Below are 14,771 nucleotides of genomic sequence, written 5' to 3' on the forward strand. Positions count from 1 at the left end.
TATAAAAGGCATAAACTGCCTTTACCCTGCCTACTATACTGTTTGTGTTGGTGCTCGCCTTTGAGCATCGGCCCCCAGAGCTGGATTTCCTGATCTCATCGTATTTAGAACAAGGACGTGTTTAATGTATGGTAGAGAACAAACCCATGCCTTATTAATAAGCTCTTTGTGGGTTGCATACATATTGTTGTGGGTGTGTAATTAGTGGGATCATGTTGCCTTTGATGTTACTATTATTTTGTTTACAGTTAATGTCCTTAGAGTGTTAAATTTAAGGGTTGCTTGGTAAGAATATTCTTGTTTTTTTTGTTGTTGTATTTTGTGACTTATATAGTCATTTATTTGAATTCCTTCAACATCTCAAGGTGCATTGCTAAATGTAGTAACTCAGTGAGATCTTCTTTCTTCTTATAGGTAACACAGTTTGTAGAATATATATACTTGCTCAGGGTCTTCCCTGGTTTCTGGAGGGCTGAGGTTCAGTGGTATTGTAGCCATCATTACAACATTTATTTAAAGATGCACTGTCTGCCATAAAAAATAATACATTGGTAAAACACTGCTTTTAGTGAATCTATAGTGGCTGTGAAAAAAACACACTTGGGTGCTGCACTTAAGTGTTATAATGGAAACCGCCGCTTGCTGATGTGTGGAAAGGTGGTTGTGTGTGCCCACACCACATAATTGGTTTGTATATATATATAGCTAGGGCAAACTCAAATGAGGGTGCAGCTTAATAAGCAGCCCTAATAAGATGCATGATGCAAGCAGCCTTGTGATTGAACTTTGGACCAGTAACACTCCCTTGTTTCAACCCTTTCCACGACCATTCTGCTTCCCGTTTAACACGGAAAGTGCGAATTAGCACACAGTCTAAAAAAAAAGTTCGATTTGTGTGTTTGCGTGTGACTCAAGTCCAACAACAGAAATTTGCCAACTCAATCATTGTCCAACCAAAAGGCCCAATGTTTAGTGTTTTCAGCTTCTGCAAAGTGAGACATTCTTCCTTTTTTTTTGTTTCATATAGTTGTAAACATAATTTTTTTTTCTGTCTTGGACTGTTGTGATGGAAAATTGTAATTTGTAAAAAAAACAACAACTATGTTCTTCCCTCAAACAATATTAACTTATAAAATGCGCTGCAATTTACTAATACATTTTTTTTTTTAAATCATGAGCTGCATCCTTACTGCTGCATATAGTAAGTGTCTCTCAGAACTGAATACTGCCTGGCTGTTTCCCTGAGAGGTTAATAATTCAAGGACTTTGGAAAACCTGAAAATACACTCAGTTCCCTTTTGGGGCATCAAAAAATGATTTTATGAGATTGTGTCTTCCAAAATAAACCCTACACGGTGTCTTCCTTCTTTTAAAGCAGCTCCAGTAACAGTTCTGTTGCATAGTTGCACTGACAAACCACATGTGTGTACTTAAGGACAGGAAGAGCTGCCATGCGTTCAAACTTCATGCTGAATCCCAGCTGGAGAGGTCCAGTGCACCTGCCACTCCAAACAACACAGTATAACGCAACTCTGAGGCTAAAATAATGAGGGGAATCTCTTTTGGTTTCACCTTGGCTTGGAAATATATCCCATGTTGATACGCCTCCTCGTTGTGGAGCGGCACCCTCGAGTCCGCCAGATCGTCCACCAGGTTGTACCTGTTCCTCGCGGGCATCACGGGCTCCAGCCGACCACCCCCGGCACAGTAAACACTGTTCAACAACTATACAGACAAACACCGAGCGGGGTTGAAACGCTACAATCCCCATGTGTGTGCACCGCGCGGCTCCAAGAGTGAGTTCCCAGAGGAGACGCAGTCCATTGTTGTTGCTTTGAGCTTCAAAGGTCCCGTCCTCAAGAGCTGCGCGCCCCCTTTTCCTGAGACAAAACACCCACAGACACTTCTGGATGCCCTTCCACATATGCGTAAAAAAACGCACCGGGGGATCTCTGTTTATGTTTTATTTTTCAGTTGCCACAGGGGAAATCCAGCGTTTGTTTCCGTGCGCAGGTGATGCTGCCTGCCTCGGTGTGCGTATTTTTGAATCCCGTCCTGTTGGTGGCAACGCTGCACCCGTCTCTTCCCCCCCCCCTCTCTCTCTCTCTCTCTCCACAAAGCACAAAGCAAGTCCCTCATTGGAGCGAAGTTCCCAAGCATGATGCAACCCGGTGCTGGGAGGAGAGCCAGCAAGCAAGTTAGTCCTCCCGTCAGGAGATGAAAATTTGATACACTTGTTCCTGGGAACTGAAGGTGGATTTACTGCAAAGTCCACAAAAAGAAAAGAAAGTACAGAGGGAATTAGCATCTGATAAAATCTGAAAATTCATATTTAAATATTTCCAGTAGTATTATAAAAAAAAAGTTCACACATTTGCGGAAAATATTTCTTAAAATGTTATTTGTACCAACTATTGTATTGTATTCACTATATGCATTTGACAGCTGGACTCAGGTACTTTTCAGAGTAAGATTTTACATGCATTGTATAAATATTAGATTAAACTACCCAAAATTACATAAAGAAGTTTACAATAATTCCACATTTCCCTCTTTATCAATGTAATATACTTTTGATATTTAACTACATTTTCTTGTAGGAACATTGTAGCCAATCATAATGTTTTAACTTTACAAATACAGAACTTTGTATTTTATAGTGTGCAATCACTGCTTTTGAATGAGTAAATTATCTTAGTGCATCTTGTCTATCTTCCCAGAAAGGTCTAATTATGTCATGTCATATAATTAACGAAGAGATACTTTTTAATTTCAGATTATTTCTCATTGCCTCATTCAGTGACTCTCCTGTAGACCATGAGCCCCGGGCTGTTTTTCTCAACATAAAAGACATCTTTCGGGTTTTATTTTTGCTCTTCCTGACCGCACCACCGGATTACAAAGCTGATCAAAAGGCTAAGATTCAAACACAAACCCCATATGGTCGTTTTCATCATCCTTTTTGAGTTTCCCCTCAAGAGCCCAGAGAGTCTATTAGTAGATCACAAGAGTTCAGTCACTAAGCAGCCACTAATACCTGCATGACAAATCGATTTGATGACTGCACAATGACATCCCATTTTAGACTGTTTGCTGGTTGTAAAGTGGAAATGGTTGGGTGATGACTCTGGAGCTTCCACCTCGTGTTGTCATCTATCACAGGCTGTCACTGCGGCTGCTGGTATTTAGTATGATACAGCTGGTATATTTACATCATGTATGCACAAATCAATAATCTCCAAGGGGAGCCTCACAGGTTCTTTTTAGAGCATCAATAATTAAGAGTGTCTTTCCTTTGTAATAGTCATAGTAGTTATTATATACATAATTCAATTCTCAAGACATATGACTGAAATTTGTGTCACAGCGCCCTCTGTTGGTTACTCAATATAGGTTATTCAAGTTAAAACATGTTTACCATGTTTCCAGATGTGTTTTAACTTTAACTTTAAAGTGAAAGTCTTGTTCTTGAGTTGGTAACCTTACACTCGAGAGGTACCATATGCACTTATAAGGACTAATCCTTGAAAATCAAATGAATTAGGGTCTATTAATGTGAGGACATGGCAGCCAGGTGCCACAGCTAAATCCCACTAATCTGCACTCCCAGCGCAAGATATTAAAACTGGAAGTATAAGCTTAATAAATGAGAGAAAAAGCCTCAAGCCAACAGGTGGGAGGGATAATGCTGACATAATGCCGTTTTAATTAAATGGTGACAGGTGGTTATCATTAACTTGATAAATTAAACTGGCCTTAATTACCAGCAAAACTGCTTTAACCTGAAAACATCCAATATACACGTGAGGTCTGTCTCACAGATAGACTCATATTGTATGCAATCTATTTGATTTCTGTGCAGTGTGTCAACACATCCAAACAAGTGTCAGCCTTCCACATAATAGAATCCAAGCAGGAAGAGTGTGACATGATTGATTTGTCAACTTGTCCATGACTAAAAGGCTGTCGCAGACACATCAAGAGAAGGCAAACAAAGAATTCCTGAATGTCAGAGTATCACAGGCAGACGCATTGTGCATTTGTAAATTGTGCATTTTAAGCCTGAAAGGGTTCAATTAAGAACATTTCGGCTGTCCAGCTCAGTGAATTGTTTTTGTTCTCGATAAACAAGTTTTTTTTTTGTGATTAACAGGATATTTTGAAAGAAAAAAATCGGACATTTTAACCATACACGCTTCTTTGCTTTCTGATAAATAGTCGGATGAGAAAATTGGTGCTTCTCTCTGGTCTGCATGTTAAATGTTAAGCAGGCAGCTCGGTAGCAAAGCCTACATAAAGACTGGGAACCAAGACCAAAAAACGAATAGATTAATCAAGAAAATAATCAACAGATTAATCCAAAATGAAAATAATTATTTGCACCTGGATTGCCTGGCAACAAGCAAGGACTCCAGGAAGTTACGGATTCGCTTCTTCTTCAAAATGTTGAAGTATTCCCTTCGAGGTTAAATGCACTGACCTTAAAATAAGGGCAGCTACTCATGTTACATGTAAACAATGAGAAAGATTAGAGAATACCTTCATTGAATTACTGTATCATTTCCATTTCTTCTCCATTAGGAGCACATATTAGATTCTTACAAGATGGCAATGTTGTTCTGTATCCTCAGTATCTGGGGCAATCTTTCCACTTGTCACGGCTACACCGAGAGATGAGTTTACTCTGCATTATGATCAATAATGCCAGACACTCATGGAAACATAACTGGCTTTCTATAACCTATTAGCAACACCTACAAAGAGATTCCCATCTGGCTGTATCAGTGTAATGTCACATTTATGTGCAGGAGAATCATATGACTCCTTGTCTCACCATCTGACTTTTACAGAAAAACCAAAAGGAATACCCAGGCTGTGGTGAGTCAGAGAGTCCAGTTGTGCTCCAAAAAACATCTGGAGACATTTTTAAGAACGTCACCATTCTGTAATAAACGGATTCTGTATAAAGAGACACACAAGACTATATCTACAAAAGTGTGACTGACGGCCAAAGAAAAATGACTAGAGGAGACACCAGGAAGGAAGGTAGTGGGAGCAGGTCTGCAGTGAAGCATCGTTGCACATGTGCTATTTCAGTCAGCTTGAAATATAAATACATGACAAGAATGTTATGCCTATAAAGAAAGTGACAGACACCGTGCTTCCTTCAACAGAATCTGAACAGACCACATCAAAAAGGGAGAATAATGATGTTCAGACAAGTTTCAAGTATGTGCAGTACATGCAAATAAGCAGTATTTAAAGTAATATATATGCATGGTAGAAGATTATTTCCCTTGGTACTTGGTTGAGTGTTTGTTTTATGCCACAGCTGATCTAAAAATGGTTGCTGGTTTGTCAAGATAGATGGATTTAACTTTTAATTTCTAAAAAAAAATTAACCTACACTGAAAAACAATCAATCACAAAAAAAAGAAGACGCAAACAGTATACAAACGAAGTGTGAAAATGGAAACCTTCAAATAGCTTCAATGACTTCAGCACACGCAACCCGACGGGAGTTGTTCTTTGATCATTCATTAAAGTAAAAGTGAAAGGAAATTCTTGACAACCATGCAGGAGAATAAACCTTTAAGAAGATGTGTCCTATGGGTAGGTAGGCAGGTAGGTAGGTATTTACTTTATTAATCCCCGAGGGAAAAATTTTTTTCGCTACAGCAGCATACATACAGAAGCAATAAGACATATGGATGACAGCAATAAAGGAATAGCCTTAATTTAGGTTTTTACTAATGCTGGAAAAGAAAGATTTTAGACCAGTTCAGAGACAAAGTCAAAGTTTACAAAAAGGGGAAATTATTTGATCAATTTAAATGACAGTACTAATTGAGTCCTATGAACAAATGCAAAAAAATACAATGTTTTCCATAAATTGTCAAGCATATTTGCTCAAAATGTTTCAGTAAAACATAACAGCTTTAAAAAAAAAATGTAAGAGCAAGTTATTTTTTTTATTTTTTACTTAAATATATTTAAGTAGTGCTTATAGGCTACTTCACCACACATTTCGTTTATATCAATAGTGACTAAATTCAAAGGGCGGCTGAGCGTGATGGGAATTGCAGTTTTAGCAGCCACAGTGTTGGGCAAATCGAAACCTTGACCTGATCATGACGCAATCAATCAGATTTTAATTGTTCTCAGTCAGTGGAGTCCCAACTGAACATAAGACGCCGACACCATGGTGGTAGTAGCAAGTTTGTTTATTTCACTAATTAAGAAGGTCAGGATTCACATCACAACACACACTATTCACATATCCCTTACAGCAAAGGACACAGTCGATACCTGCAGATTTATATCGGTCAATTCATGAGTATTGGATGGAGGTGACTGCAATAATAATAATAATAATAATAAAAAAAAAGGACTGGTGGAATGGATGGGTGTGGAGGACCGAAGCGGTGCGGTAAAACTGTAGTGTTGGACTGTACCATATCACTGGTGCGGACGTAGTGTGTCAACACTTGTCGATGCTGGTTGTGCAGGTTTTCGATGCATCACAAATGCTTTTCCATTGGCTCGAGTGATGCGGTTAACTTCACAGTCATGCTTATGCTTGTTCCAGTATACTTATGATCTGATCACAAACTCCTTTGTAACTGTGCGCTGTGCATTGGTGAGTATGATACCTGAGAGCTGGTGGTGACGTGTAAATCAGCCTCTCGATCTCTGACCAGCTTATTAAGATAGAAACAGCTGTAAGAGGCGTGTGTGAGCAATTATCCCCCAAAGCATCCTTATTACTGATGACACAACGGAGGCAATGCAACAAAACAACACAAATCGCACAACTGCGTTCCTCATCTGAGTGACAAAAAGGTAAACCGTGGTTCTGTGTGGGATGCAGACCAATTAGTCCCTGAACCAAAGACACTTCCTCTCATTAAACTGTGTTTGGGTTTCGGTCGCGCGCGCGCTAATTAAGACTCATAATAAACACAGAACAATCAGCACATATTCAGTAACAGATTCTAAAAGAAAAAAAGAAGAAGGTACAAAATGTTTTACATGAGAGCTTGTCATAACATAATGTACCAGGTACCACAAAATCCGCAGCCACGACTTCGCTGGCGGCCGTTTGTTCATGAGGAAACGTACGTAAAGGAGCTGAGCCGTGCATTGAAAGCTACCCCGAAGTTCAGTGCAGAAATGCCTCAACTCAGCTTAAACCAACTGACCAAAATGAAAATGTTAAAGCTCGAAACAAAAATAAAGATAAAAAGCTTTTGTTCTTTGGGTATAATGGATACATTCCCCAACGTTAACAATATCCCTTCTGCTTATGCGTGTTTACAAACGCACTCAGGCTGCAGTTCAGAGTTGTGTGTGTTGTACTTCACGAACGTTTGATGCACTCATGCTAAAATCTTTCGTCTATACATTTCTAGATTGTTGATCAAGAAATCTAAACATCTCAACAACAACATAATTGCCCCCCCCCCCCTCTGGCTTTTTTAAATCAAACCTAGTACGATAAAAAATCAGCATCAGAAGTCAACGCGAAGGAGTTCTTTCAAGAGAAACTTTTTGTGACTCAAATACAATGAAAAAGGAAACACTTGAGGTTATTTACATCTGTGGTGTAGTTGTCACGGATCATTTAAAAAGGCAGGCGGTTTCTTTCAATAAAATTAACAACACAATTTTAAAAAGATGAATTAATAAAGCTAAAACGAATAAATACAGGCAGGCCTATTATTTGTCATCAAATCTGATGAAGTCTGTAGTGAGTTAAAACCTTTAGGACCCTCAGTCTTGTGGAGAAAGTAGTTTTACACTCTTAAACCTGATGACATCTAACAAAAAACCCCCCAAAAAAACAGACCTTTTCTTCAGGAAAAGGTCAGCAGTTGTTCCAGAGTCGAGTCAGGGTTCTTCCCACTTGACAATTCAACTCTCCGGTTCAGAGGAGGCAGCTCTGTTTCACACATAATGACTTATCCTTGCACCTTGTTTTGTGACTCAGCAGCTCTTTTACCTTTAAATATTGGGATGAACAGTTATTGTGTAATATGTTGCCGACACTGCGTACAGGCCCGTCACGATTATTATGGAATTGCGTGATTGCGATTAATTGAGATGACCGCAGTCATTTTGCATAATTGTTAGAATCGCTCTTCTGTATAAAAACAGCTGGATGAAACAAACAGACATGTCATTTGACTGCCGCGCTTTTACTGACATCACCTTGTTGTCGCACCTTCCTCTGGTACGGTTTACTGGCACATTCGCGGCGAATTAGCACCTCCAACTGTTTATTCTGAGACCTTAAACTTAGAATATCACAACGACCGTATTTCAACGAGAATCTATTGACATTAATATGATGGATTTAGCAGCAAAGCCAAACGCAGCAGACATTAAATGGCTCTTCTCCTTGACAAGGTATGCGTATTAAACTCTGGTAAAGCTTATACTATAACGGTAGAATTAATTGAACAAAACGATAGAAATGATCAATAGTGATAATTTGTATGATAACTAAAAATTCATGATCCTGGCGGGCATAAATGTGTGCTGGGCGTTTTTTTTTTCTCAATGCTGTACCAAAAGCAGGACGACACACACAGACCGAACAGCAGCAATTCTGAGTATCACTGCACTCCTTCTGTCACACAACTCTGAATCACAGCCTCCAAGTCAGAACGAATAACCTGAAGTCAGTTATGTACAATTTACAATCACAATTATCTCTACTCACATTTCCTGAAAGGCTTTTGGGGTAAGAAAAGACGTAAATCGAACGTTTTGTGCGAAATAAAGGGCAAACAACAGCAAACAAACAACAAAGCGGAAACAAATAACACAACCCATAAGGAGAATCATAAACAAAACGTACAATTTAAGGTATCAGGTCACGATGATGAATCCCATTTACACGGCAGGTACCAAAATAACGAGCTGGAATCCAACATCAGTCTGTCAGTCGGGCTGACAACAAGAACGCAGCAGTTAAAAGTAAATACGTAAACTCAGTACCATTGTTATGTAGTGACAGTGAGGGGGGAGGAGGAGGGTGGAGGAAGAGGTAGGATGGCTGGAGGACAGGGAGGAAAAAGTTCCAAGTGTAAGAACTGAGGAAAAGAGCGCTCGAACAGGAGGGTGGGAAGGCAGACGCCTCACTCTGGAGCCCCGTTCGTCGTTCCCGTCATCTTCTCTTCATCCCCCTGTTTGTGATGCTGCAGCCTGGCGTAAGTCACCGCGTCTCCCCTGAGAGAGAAAGGAAATAGGCAGACAGGAAGCGAGAGAGAGGGATGGTGACGAGAGGTTACGCCCATGGAGAGAGGTGGGTGGAAACAAAGAGAAAGCGGGTGTGACGGGAGAAGACGACTGCGTTAGCTGCGAGGTTATCGCGTCGCTCACCTCGTCAAAAGTTAATTACCATGAATACCGAGGCTCATTAGGATTATTAGAATTTCCAAGCAGCAAATCAAAATCGTGTTAACTGATTATAGTGGGGAAAACTGCATTTAATATGGGAGCCTGTTTTAATTTGATGCAAGGTGAGAGGGACATCAAGAGATAAAGGTAATTACTTCGTGTGAAGTGTGCAGCTTATATTCGAATAGATACTGAATCAAAATTAAAGGAAAAAAAACAGCTCGAATTTTGCTTTTAAAGGGCCCATATTGTATAAAGTCAGATATCCGTTTCTTCCAGGTGCTATAGAAAAGCATTAAAATGCTCAGTCTGCGGAGAGATGGGCACAGCCTGTATTCAGCAACTGTGCCTAGAAATGAACCGTTTGGACCGGCATGAGTTTGTGATGTCACAAACGGGCCATCAGCAGGACCCACTGTTCAACCTTTTAGGTGGAAGGAAACACAGAGCGGTAATACCATCGCAAAGCTCGCGAGCTACAAGACCGAGGAAAACCAGTGGTTGGCCTGGTCGTGTCACTTGGACAAGAATCGGCCAATCAGAAGAGAGGGTCATTGATATCAATGCACCTTAAAAACACAGACACAAAACAGCCCGATCTTGGGAGAGTTTCAGAGAGAAGCTGAAGAGAGGTGATGTTAAACTATATTGAGATGGTTTTAAAACCACAAAAACATCTTAAAAATATAAAAACTATCAAATATGGGACCTTTAAGAGCTTTGGTGACATTGAATGTTACTAATTACGACGAGAAGAGATCTTACTTTTTGCCTAAAGATGCAAGTCCGTACAGAACTCCTGTGGCGAAGGCGATGGCGTTTCCAAACAAGGTTGTAATGGAGAAACTCAAGAACACAGGAAACAGAGCCATCCTGACGACACGCAGCCGAGGGGACAGCGAACAAAAGACAAAAGATGTCAGTAAATCTTATTAAGTACATGCTGTATATAAAAGAACCACATTCCCAAAAGTGTGTTCGATAGCTTGTGCAGAGTTAATAACTGAGAAATTCACATTCCAAAAATACTTTTTTTTAATTTTTTTTTTTTTATATTGAAGTCCAGCGTCTAATAACATCAACCGCGTACAATGCATAGTTGTTCTCACCCACAATAGAAGAAGGCTTTCTGCCAAGGTTTGAATTTGTCTGCACGGGCTGCTACTGCATTAGCAAACTCTATGAACTGGCAACAGAATGGGACTTCACAAAGGAAGAGCACGAAGGCATTCAACCTTGAGACGAGAGGAGAGGACACAAAAACAGCAGTGAACCATCCCGTGCACTTCCAAATCTCAAACGCAGGAAATGAACACAACTGGTTGGAAAAGAACGGTTATGCCGGCGCAGAAACAGCGAGATTACTTAGTGAAATTAGGGCTGAGACTAACCTTTTTTCTTTTTTTTTTTATTAACAATTCATCTGCCTACGGCAAAAAAAAAAAAACAAAAAAAAATCCATCATAAGCGGCTTTGTTGGGGCATGTGCTCAAGAGTTCCACTTAAAATCCAAAAGAATCTCGGCACCCTTTGGCACAACATGCTCACATTTAAGGAGGAGGTGTGGCTGGCTGGCAACATGCTGCTCACTATCGATGTCAGATACAAATGGAGGAATGTCAGTAAACACTACGCATGAAATACATTTATTAAAAAGCTGAAAAGCTGCCCTGTGAGGCTCTGATGGGTCTCTATATTCAATACTTTTCTTGTGTTTGTGACTCTCAGTTGGTGTTCAGGAAAACTTGACTGGAACCAGCTCACATTTGCGTCAGTAAATTTGACAAAAACTGTAACACACACACACACACCAAAAAAAGAAGATCTACAGTCTACTTCACTTTCTTTGTGCTACTCACAGGAACCTGAGCTTAAATGAAAAACAAACAAAAAAAACCTTCATGACAGAATAGAGCACTTAGTATCATCTAAAAAGCTGTTTTACAGTATGTTCAGAGGTTTTCGCTGCTCTATATCAACAGCATATAAAAATGTCCAGGCTTATGGACGATGAAATGCTTCATTAAAGAAGAATGTGACTGCGTTAAGGACTTACACCATCCATACCCCCGCAGCAATGTTTAAAGGGTTCACAGTGACACAGTTCCACACTCCTGCGACGGCACAGGCTGCAGACAAAGGACAAAACAAAAGGGCTGTTATAATGACGCGACAGATGGCAGATTACTGTACTGTACAGAGAGCATTAGATCTGACCATTAGGTCTTTTATTTAAACTATGCATCACAGGGGAAAGGTTCAGTTCAGCCAATCCTACGCTGGAAAACATGATAACTACATCCATCATGTATGTGCTGCTTGGTGAGTGTAAGGAATTTACACCATTAATAACATGAGAAAATCAGCAATGTGGAGCAAATGAAGCATGTACAGGGTGTTGATGTAAACACACACACACACACACACACACACACACACACACACACAAACATCTGAAAAAGAAAAAAACAGTCTTGTGTTGATGTAAGAGCTATTATACTCAGCCTGAAAATTAATTACCCATATTAATTTGAAACACTAATTAAAACCGTGTCAAAATCAAAGCAGGCACCCTTTTTCATGTTGAAGGTAATTTGTTTCAGAGGCCTTTAATGACAATGTTGGGTAGTTTGAATAATGGCCCGTTTGAGCTTTTGCTGATGGTACGCTTTTGTTTTGAAGGTATTAATCCTTTTATATCCATCCGATGCGACACAAAGGGCACGACGGGACCTGCCGTATATCCAATGTCTAAAAATATGTGTACACTGCATTATGAGATGGGCTGCAAGTAATATTAACGCACGCTCAGTGGTGAGCAGAACACTGGTGGTGAGTTATAAGTTGTGCCAAAGCTGTGAAAAGTCCATGTCGACATCATAAACGATCATCATCACGGTCGTCATGCTGTGCATGCCGACTCACTGACTCACCTGAACAAAACAGGGTAGGACTGAAACTACTTATTACTCAAGTAACATTTTCAATGCAGGATTTTGATATCAGCACTTTTACTTTATGAAAGGATCTGAATACTCGGTCTGCCGCCGGTGCTAAGTCCGATAATGATGACTGCAGTCGACACCGTACAGCAGTGTCAGGCTGCAGCTGCAGAGTGAGAAGGGAGGATGAATACGCCTGATGTCCGTGTGAACTGTCGGGCCAGACGAGCCCACACGGTCACGAACACTGGAAGAAGCACGTAGCATGTCCCGCTGCTTTAGACCATGCAGCCTCCTCAATAATACAGGAGCCATTGAATATGCAGCGGTTAATGTGATACAGCCGCTGCGACTCTGGTGTCACTGCGAAGGAGAGACGCACGGAGGAGAAGGAGGAAGGGCTGCAATGCTGCTGGAAAACTGCATAGCCAGCAGTTTAAAAGAAAAATCACTTCCGTCTCACATTGAACTCCTGAGAAGAGATAGAGAGAGGGAGGGGTGTGGTGTGGGGTGGGAACTTACCTGACTATGCGTGTTTATATCATAAAGGTAATTTAGGAGGAAGGAGGTGTTGTGAATACGTGAGGCACGCAAACAGGCGGTGCCCAACAGTGGCAGTGATGGGACAATGAGCTGTGGCAAAGCTTTTGTTTCGTGGCAGAGCAATTGAAGTGCGGTATATGTACACAATAAAAACAACAACAACAACAACACACCCGCTGTTCTAGATACCAATCTGATGCCCTTTCTATCGTGTATCTTCACACAAATAAACAATAAAAACCCATGCTGACACGACAATAAAACACCAACTTACATGTCGCTGTGAAATGGCACACAGCATCACCCAATGTTTTTTTTTTTTTTTTTATTTACTAACACTATACATGCAGCTGTGGCAGGTGTTGTTGTTGTTGTGGACGTTTACGAAGTGACAAAAGAAATGGACTTTGACAACTACTTACATATTCCTCCCAAAACTCCAGCTATTTTGCAGAGCCATCTGTACCACCAGGTCATGCCGTCATCCTCCGGTTCGGGTTTCGTCTGCGCTGCGGTCTCTTCTGCGCTCATTGTGTTGTTGTTGTTTTTTTTCTAGCTCCGTTTGCTAAAGCTCCCAAAAAAACAACAACAACAACAACAACAAAAAAAAGAAAGCCAAACGTGAACCTGAGACCACCCAACAAATATCTCAATTAAGTTCGCGAACTCGCTGCTAACTGGCTTTCAACGACGCCGGCGACCCCTTTCAAGTGACGCCAGATATATTGTCCACTTTCCAGGACTTCTTTATCTTTTGTTTTCTTTGTCTTGTTCCGTGTTGGAGCCAGCAGCTGTCCGATGTTTACCAGCAGCTTCCTCCCCGCCCCCCGTCAAGTCCAGGACCAGCTAACCGGCTAGCCGATGCTAAACAGCACCGCCACCAGCTGCCGCTAGGAGTAAATATCACCGCAGTACCCGTCCGCAACTTTTTTTTTTTTTTTTTTTAACCAAGCTTATAAATGAACAAAAACTATTCCTGGTTTCTTTTTCTACTAATAAATAAGAATGAGCCCGGTTTATTTGGGTTAAATTAGTGGCTCCGTTGTTCTCCACCGCGGGAGCTCAGCTGATGTGAGAGATGCATTCTGGGAGGGATCCGACGTGCGTCATGGTTTGTTTACATGCTTGAAATACTTTTTTTTTAATCTAGTATGGTAAAGACATGATCCGCCCTACTCTGTCTCTGATTGGCTAGTACTGGTTGGGCAAGCGTTGGGCATGAGGAATGATGATTGGTTAGAATTCGGGCAACAGTATCGGGACAAACCAATCAGCAGCCGAGTAGGGCGGGTCATCCCTCCGCCGTCCTAGGAAAACAATATTGTATTGGATCAGCAGATTTGGGGTTGTTGTGGATATTTTACTACACGTTTGAAAGCTTTCTTATTACAGTACAGATTAAAGGCCTGAATATATAAAATATTGTTATGACACATCATTCAAGATGAATATGACAGATGGAAAAACTTTCACATTTTGGTTCACAATGTTGTTTTCAGATAATTTGCCAAGTCTTTGATGATTGTGAAAATATTCTGAGAGCAGAAGTGTTATCAAATTGACTTCTTTCCAAAAGCAAATTAGAGATTATTTTTTATTATTAAACATGATTCGCACAAATGCATACATTTGTATATACAGCACACGCCTCCCTAATCACTCGTGATATTTATGACAACCTTGCCGTGAAATCTACAACAATTTAGATGGTGTTACTTCTGCTTCAGCAGCTTTCTGATGAAGGAAGACGTGAGGCCAAAGTCCTGTCTGCAGAAGGATGACTGTGCCTGTGTTATAGGAGAGGTAGATGATTGGAACAACAGGGATGCACGATATATTAGCGGATAACGGGTATAACACAGGGCTGTTAGCTAGTTTAAC

The 14,771-nt window shown here is 40.6% G+C and overlaps 2 protein-coding genes across 5 annotated transcripts in view; both read right to left on the reverse strand.

The window, feature by feature from the left end:
* LOC138622201 (carboxyl-terminal PDZ ligand of neuronal nitric oxide synthase protein) overlaps positions 1–2,064 on the reverse strand; it is a 51,086-nt gene extending 49,022 nt beyond the window's left edge. For all 3 annotated transcript variants that reach the window (XR_011310993.1, XM_069700785.1, XM_069700784.1), the window contains exon 1: positions 1,573–2,064. Coding sequence is in view for 2 of the 3 variants with exons in the window: in XM_069700785.1 (XP_069556886.1) it covers positions 1,573–1,677 (105 nt within the window). In the remaining variant the exon portion in view is untranslated. The remainder of the gene's footprint in view (positions 1–1,572) is intronic.
* A 4,142-nt stretch (positions 2,065–6,206) lies between these two features.
* Positions 6,207–13,572, reverse strand: cacfd1 (calcium channel flower domain containing 1). Of its 2 annotated transcripts, none has more exons than XM_069700789.1 (5): positions 13,313–13,572; positions 11,462–11,534; positions 10,515–10,640; positions 10,171–10,278; positions 6,207–9,234 (listed from the first exon to the last, which is right to left on the reverse strand). In XM_069700789.1, the coding sequence occupies exons 1-5, from the start codon at positions 13,419–13,421 to the stop codon at positions 9,144–9,146; spliced, it is 507 nt and encodes a 168-aa protein (XP_069556890.1). In that variant the 5' UTR covers positions 13,422–13,572; the 3' UTR covers positions 6,207–9,143. The 2 variants fall into 2 exon arrangements, with proteins under 2 accessions (XP_069556890.1, XP_069556891.1); XM_069700790.1 differs by having other exon boundaries at positions 9,144–9,507.
* Between the last annotated feature and the right edge of the window lie 1,199 nt (positions 13,573–14,771).

Source organism: Brachyistius frenatus, unplaced genomic scaffold (assembly GCF_029030835.1).
Source record: "Brachyistius frenatus isolate BFR_SWC_R1_liver_20210118 unplaced genomic scaffold, ASM2903083v1 Contig_35, whole genome shotgun sequence".
Classification (NCBI taxonomy): domain Eukaryota; kingdom Metazoa; phylum Chordata; class Actinopteri; family Embiotocidae; genus Brachyistius; species Brachyistius frenatus.